Source organism: Bidens hawaiensis, unplaced genomic scaffold (genome assembly GCF_021521415.1).
Source record: "Bidens hawaiensis isolate Kalapana, Puna unplaced genomic scaffold, B.hawaiensis_p1.1 tig00003169_1, whole genome shotgun sequence".
Lineage (NCBI taxonomy): Eukaryota > Viridiplantae > Streptophyta > Magnoliopsida > Asterales > Asteraceae > Bidens > Bidens hawaiensis.
The window spans coordinates 16,860-24,206 of record NW_027491171.1 but is presented as its reverse complement, the minus strand read 5'-3'; the positions used below and the strand labels follow the sequence as shown (position 1 = coordinate 24,206).

At 34.3% G+C, this 7,347-nt stretch overlaps 1 protein-coding gene across 1 annotated transcript; it reads left to right on the top strand.

Annotated features, from left to right (window-relative positions):
* The first annotated feature begins 4,325 nt into the window (after positions 1-4,325).
* Positions 4,326-6,167, top strand: LOC143622504 (protein ALTERED PHOSPHATE STARVATION RESPONSE 1-like). Its single transcript, XM_077093630.1, has 4 exons — positions 4,326-4,744; positions 4,833-5,035; positions 5,460-5,683; positions 6,146-6,167. The coding sequence occupies exons 1-4, from the start codon at positions 4,351-4,353 to the stop codon at positions 6,165-6,167; spliced, it is 843 nt and encodes a 280-aa protein (XP_076949745.1). The 5' UTR covers positions 4,326-4,350.
* Positions 6,168-7,347: the final 1,180 nt, after the last annotated feature.

Sequence of the window (7,347 nt, the reverse complement as noted above, 5' to 3'; positions counted from 1 at the left end):
TTAGAGTTTATGTTATATTTATAAGCCAACAAGTTACATTCTAGTCCCTAAACTTCCAATTGTTGTTTTTCTCTAGAACATTCCATCATACTTGAACAATAAGTTAACATGACCATACTATTATCACATAGCACATAATCCTAACACATAATAATCATATAATTAGTGTCTTGACGTTTGTCGTTTATTTGTCAATCGTTTTGCGTTAACTCGTTTGCGTTTCGGTGCAAATCCCGAAAGACTACACATGTAGTAAGTGTTAAGCGTCATTTAAACCCTAGTTTAAATGTAACGAAGTGTGCGTTAAAGATTCAACGATCTTAAAGTTTGAATTGACGGAGTTGAGTTAACGAGGTTAACCTGAAATTGACGATTGTCACAGGAATCATGTTCAACATCAGCGCACCAAACATGTAGAAATGGATATACACTTCGTGAGAGAAAATGTTCAAATTGGTCACGTTCGAGTTCTTCACGTACCGTCCGAGTTCCAATATGCGGATATGTTCACTAAGAGCCTTCCAAGACAATTATTTGAATCGTTTCGAAACAGCTTGAACGTTTCATCTTTTGCACGCTCAAGCTGAGGGGGAATATTAGTAACATATATTTCAATAACATATATTGTAAATTATATATTGATTTACTTTGATTTAGCCTCCTAAATAGTGCCTAGGTTGTTAGGCAACTATTCTATTTATTGGATGTAATCTCTTCATTTGAATGCAAGGAATATTAATTACTTTCAATTACTAGTAATACATGTTTATACTATTGTACCGGTTTAAGCCATAGGTAAAATTTTGGATTTAAACTTTAGACTAAAGACCTTTAGTGACCTATCCATGAACTATTTACCTGCAAATTTTAAGTTTTAACCTAGCGGCCTTCGATCAATTTACAATCGAATTGAATTGTTCCCAAGGCAATTTGAGCAACTTTTATATAAGTTTTTGGATTATTTTTTTATTATGCATTAATTTTTGGATAACTTTTTATCATGTAATCATATATCTTTTGATTATTTTTGAGTTGAAGTTATGCTTTTATGAAATTATAGAATTAAATAGTTAACTTGGTTGTCAATGAGTTGGTGGAGTTGTTGGGAGAGACTTGGTGTTCCATGTGACCCAGGTTCGATTCTTGCCCCCCACCCCCCCCCCCCCCAAAGCATTTAGTGTCAGATGCATCAGAGTGATGATGAGAAACTAGGCGAATATGTGATTTTCACTAATTGAATCCTTGAACTGAATGAGTTTTATCTCACTGCACTGGCATGCCTTCGAGCGAGTGTTCACAGGCGTTGGCCTTAGGTGAGGGTTTTTTTTTTTCAGATTGAAAGACGAGTTTATCATAATATGGTAAACTTAACCAGTAATCCTTTTGAAAGATTTGTTTTCCATTAAAAAAAAATAAATAGTCAACTTGGTTGAATTGTCTAGAGCAAACGATTATACCATTTATAACCTAATCTGGTGCGATTTGTTTTTAAAACATTGCATGCCAAATGTAGTCAAAGATAATTAAATATCTATTTAATAAACTCATTTAATATTTTGATATTTTGATTCATATATGTTTGATTCCAAAAGATTGTTTATCAATATATAAACTTTTTCAAATTGTTTCCAAAAGAGAACTTAATTACTAATAATATTTTACAACGTATTCAATATTTCGTATTAATGCAAATGGAGTAAATTTTTTTTATCATTCGTGCACCTGATCCATTGTACCTTTAGGGGTAGGTAACCTTAATGCTATAGGGTGTTAAAGTTGACTTGACGATGGTTAAAAAGTGGTATATCACTTAAAGGACGTTAAAATCTTTTATGCACACTATAATTTAAGAATCAATTTACATTAGATAAAGAGAGATAAATAAGGGTAAATGAAGTTTAGTTTTTTTTTCTTTTTTTAAAAAAAATGATATGAAGTGGAATGAGAACAAGTAGATGATTTGATACGTACGTAAAGTTAAGAAATATGAATGTATATCCCATAATCTTGGTTGTGTAACTAATGAGTAAACTATTGTTTTCGTCCTGTGGTTTGTCCAAATCTACGATTTTAGTCAAATAGTTTCAAATTGTGATTTTCGTCCATGTGGTTTTATTTCACTCGCAATTAAACCCGAATTCATTAACCATGTTAAGTCTGGTCGTTAAAGGTCTTAAACCCATCAGCGTATCCTTCACGTGAGGGGCAATTTTGTCCTTTTTTCTCCAAATACACCCTAGCCCCTCACCTGAGGGGGGGCTTGCGAATTACGACTAAGGTTTATTTGGAGAAAAAAGACAAAAATGCCCTTCACGTGAGGGGCAAGCTGATGTGTATAACGACCAGACTTAATGGAGTTAATAAATTCGGGTTTAATTGCAAGTAAAATGAAATCACGGGGACGAAAATTGCAAATTTGAAACTATTGGACTAAAACCGCATATTTGGACAAACCACATGGACGAAAACCACAGTTCACTTGTAATTAAAAGTTAAAAACTTAAAACCTTAAGCATAATAAACAAGGGTTGAGTTATTCTACAAAGAACAACATAAATGAGAAGTATGAGAAACCATAAAAAATTGACATGTGTCAAGTAGATACCAAAAGAAAAAGGGTAAAAGTAATAGTACACATTTTCTCTCTTCACATGCAAGTCACATGTTAATCCCCCTATCATTTTTAAACGTCTATAACTTTTTCATATGATATTTTTTTTAAAAGAAAGTTCACCATAATAGCAAGCGTTTTTTATGTCTGTAATATGAGTATGATTTTCTTATATAAAAATAAAAAAATTACTTTATTGTGTCTTTTTGCTTACCATTGTGTCTTTTTTCGTCATTGTGTATTTCTGGTTGTTATTGTGTTTTTTCTCCATTGTGTCTTTCAACTCATCATTGTGTTTTTTTAAAATACTAATAACACCGTTGTGTAATACTAATTTGTAAATCTAATGAAAAATACCAATAAATTATCTAATATTAAACACAATGATGAATACAGATTACATGTTAACCTGAAACGTAAAACACAATTATGATATATATAACACAATGGTCTGAAACGTAAGATACATTGGTAAAATACATATAACACAATGACTTTAAACATAAAACACAAGGGAAACTACATATTACACAATAATTTGAACGTAATACACATTGAACATAACACTATTTTTCTCAAATTAAGTAAAACGACAAATATTGAGCACAAAGACACAATGACGTAACCGTTGTTTTAATTTTTATCTTTAATATGAGTAACAATTGGAAAGCACAATGACCAAAATATATATCACAATGCATATAAATTCAATTAAAAAAAGAAAATGGCCAACAAAATAACACAATATAACAAAAATCCATCAATTTTTTTTATTTTTATGTAACAATATGATATTCATATTAAAGATAAAAAACGCTTATTATTACGGCAAAAAAAAATTTCTAAAAAAATGGCGTATGAAAAGTTATAGACGTTTTAAAATTATTGAGGAATTGACATGTGTTTTGCATGCGAAGAAAGGAAGTCATCATACGTGGGTTATTATTTTAATGTTCTTTTCATCAATTTTTATTTTTAAATTAATCTCCACCAATCACCATCCAAATTTAAGATAAATGAATTAAAATCCTTCTCACCCTTCTAATTATTAGTATAACTTTTATTTTAAATTTACCCTAATAAACAATAAACCCAAAACAAAATCTCGCACATTAAATGTTTTTAAAATCACTTCCAACATTCCATATCAAACATAAAGCCCGTTGAAATTTACAGTTTTCCAAAATTACCCCTCAACCTCCATCACTCTTCCGTGCACTTTTGTACTCCCTCCAACAGTATCATGTTTTGTTTAAACACATCCAGGGGCATTTTCGTCACAAAAGAAAAATATAAAATCTCCACAAACATAAATATGTCCACTTTCTTTGATTCTCAAAAGACTATACTTGTTGGTCTTCTTCTTCCTATCTAGAGAGAGAGAGTGCTAAAGGAGAATTAAAATTTGAAATTTCAAGAAACCCCCCAATTTGAGGTTTTCATGGTGAATCAAGAATTACCCAGACGGGATTTTGCTTAAACATCAAAAAAGTTTATTAATTTGTGTAAATCTTGAATAATAATTTCAAAATGGGTTGTTATTATTCTAAATTCGAGAGGAAAGAGATGGTTTCAAGATGCAAAGCAAGAAAACGTTACATGAAACAGTTTGTAAAAGCTAGAAACTCATTCTCCGCCGCACACAGTATGTATTTACGCTCATTAAAAAACACCGGCGCCGCACTCCTCCACCGCCGCCGCCGCCGGCGAACATTCCACCACCACCACCGCCGCCACCGATGAGTCAAACATCTGAAACATGGACAACCACATCCACCACCAACACGTCGTCAACTCCGTTACCACCGCCGCCGCCACCACCGTCGTCATCCACGTGGGATTTCTGGGACCCATTTATGCCTTTGATGGAGGGTGAGAAATCCGTGCGTGGAGACGACTGGGAGGTGGTTTCCGCCACCACTGTGTCCGAGACGGTGGCGGAAACCACCTCTGGCGCTGCGGCGCCATCGAAGGTAACTAGCTCCGATGAGACGCCCCTGGAGTTGCCGGTGGTGGTTTCGAGTAAACACAAAGACTTAATTGAGATTATTAAGGAATTGGATGAGTATTTTCTGCGGGCAGCGGATTCGGGTGGAAAGTTGTCAACTTTATTGGAAATTCCGGCATCCTCAGGTAACATAACAAACACCCTTTAAATAATAGTTTCAAATTCATTAATTTACACATATTTTGTGTAAATTTTGAATGTTTCAAATTACAGGCAAGATTAATGGGAATGGAATGAATTTGAACCCGTTTTTCTGCTCATGGAACTCGAGTCAGAGGTTCAATGGGTTAATGAAGTTTGATTGCAATGGGATGCCGGGAATTGGTGCAGTTGACGGGTCAGCTATCCCGGGCAGCCACTGTTCTACAGTGGTTAGACTGTATGAATGGGAGAGGAAGTTATGTGAGGAGGTTAAGGTAATGCTACTGTGATTATGTAAAATAGGGGTGTGCATGGTTCGGTTTGGGTGGGTTTTGGGCTAAAACTGTTCCATAAACTTAAGCTTTGGTTTTTGAATTGTTGAAAACCGTTCGGGTATAGTTTTTTCGGTTTTGCCTTTGAGTTTGAAACTTTTGGGGGTAGAATAATGAATTTGGGCTTAAATCATTTTGTTATGTAATAACTAATTGATTGTTATACATTTGGCTAATATATTTGAGTTACTGCTTTATTGAAATTCTTATTAATGACTTAAAATATAAAATGAAAGTTAAAGGTTCGGTTCAGTTTTTATTACATACGGTTTGGTTTTTACATAAACCCAAATCGTCAGTTTTAGTTTTGGTTTTTTTGGTGTCAAATGCTGTTGACTACTTACTTGACTATTGGTTGGTTTTGTAGAATGCTGAGAGTTTGAAAACCGAGCACGAGAAGAGGAGTGAACAGCTTCGGAAGATGGAGTTGAAGAAAGGTGATTATTTGAAGATCGAGAAAGCGAAGAAAGAGGTTGAGAAGTTGGATTCTAGGATCATGGTTTCGGGTCAGGCGATCGAGTCAACTTCTCAGGAGATTATTAAACTCAGAGAGTCTGAGCTTTATCCACAGCTTGTTGAGCTTGTTAAAGGGTTAGTTATAATATATTTAACTTGTTAACTTTTCCCTTTATGGTTTTGTTCTCAATTTTGACTTGTTGAGCTTGTTAAAGGGTCAGTCATGTTTCATTTGTTGATCTTGCTGAAGGGTTAGTTATATTATAATTTACTTGTTGACTCTGAATTTTGAGTTTGAATTTGTGTTCTTGTTTTCAATTTTGACTTCTTGAGCTTATTTTAGTTGTTTATCTTGTTCAAGGTTTGGGTTATATTATATGCAACTTGCTGTTGACTTTGACTTTATGTTTTTGTTTTGTTGAATCTGTTTAAAAGGGTCAGTGATATTATATTTCACTTGTTGTTGACTTAACTTTCTGGTCCTGGGTTCCTTTTTGACTTGTTGAGCTTGTTAAAGGGCTTACTCCATTTGTTGATCTGGTTGAAGAATATTATATTTTACTTTTTGTTAAGTTTGTACTTCACTTTGTGGTTCAGGTTTGACTTATTGAGCTTGTAAAAGGGTCATTCATATTTCTTTTGTTCATCTTGTTAAAGGCTTACTTATATTTGTTGACTTTGTGGTCTTGGTTTCAATTTTGACTTGCGCAGTCACACCCTCAAAATCCACTAACGGAGTTTTACCGTCAGAGGGTGTGAACTAACAGGATCGGAATCATTAGTTATAATCAAACCATAAAACAAAGTTTCAAAACCATGAAAACATTTACGAGTAGTTAAATGCGGAAGCGTAAAACCATAGCAGACAATGTTACGTCACGCAGGACGACTTAAAACCCAATGATAATAGTTTAAAATAAATTTTTCATAATTAGAATGTTTCAAGCAATGCATGTTCCTAAACCGCGCGCCCGCCTCGGCTATCTGAGAATAACATACTAAAAGTGTCAACACAAGGTTGGTGAGTTCACAAGTTATATAAAAATAAAGCGTTTAGCGTTTGCGTTCAGCGTTTTGCGTTACAGCGTTTGCGTTCAGCGTTTTGCGTTACAGCGTTTTGCGTTACCAGATAGTGTTATGTCAATTATATATCTATAGGTAGCTAGCCTATAAAACAAGTATCACTAAGTGTTCGACACCGAAGCTGACTGTTTATCATTTGCCTTGCCACCAGGTCATCCAGACCATGGTATGTGTTTAGCCAAGATTACACCCACTCGACCTCCAGTCGAGTTTAGTGTTGGGTGGGGTTTGTCAAACCCAGTAGTACTACTCAACAATGACTCGCTATTATCCAATATTAAACGGTTCGATGTGAATGAAGGACTTTAGTTAACGCGTTTGCCACTTAGTCTTTACAAGTGATATATAATCTATATTAACAAAATCTTAAATGCGTTTTCGGAGTATGTTATCTCCCCCAAGTGAAAAGCGTTTAAAAAAGTTTAAAAGGGGAAAGTGAAACTCACTGTTTGCGAAGTATTCCCAAAATAATTCACCAAGATGCGCGTCACATAAAAACACTCTCTAGCGTTCTAAAACAACAAAGAGATTTTTCTAAGTGTCGGAATATTATCGAGTCTCTAGACCCGGCACATAATACCTATGCATATAACATGTTTCGTGTTTCGTTTGTGAATTGTGTGTGACTTTAACAAATGTATTTGTGATACGTTACATGTGTAAACAATTATTTACGTGTCATGTATTCATAAAGTACATCACTAGCAATTACTCCC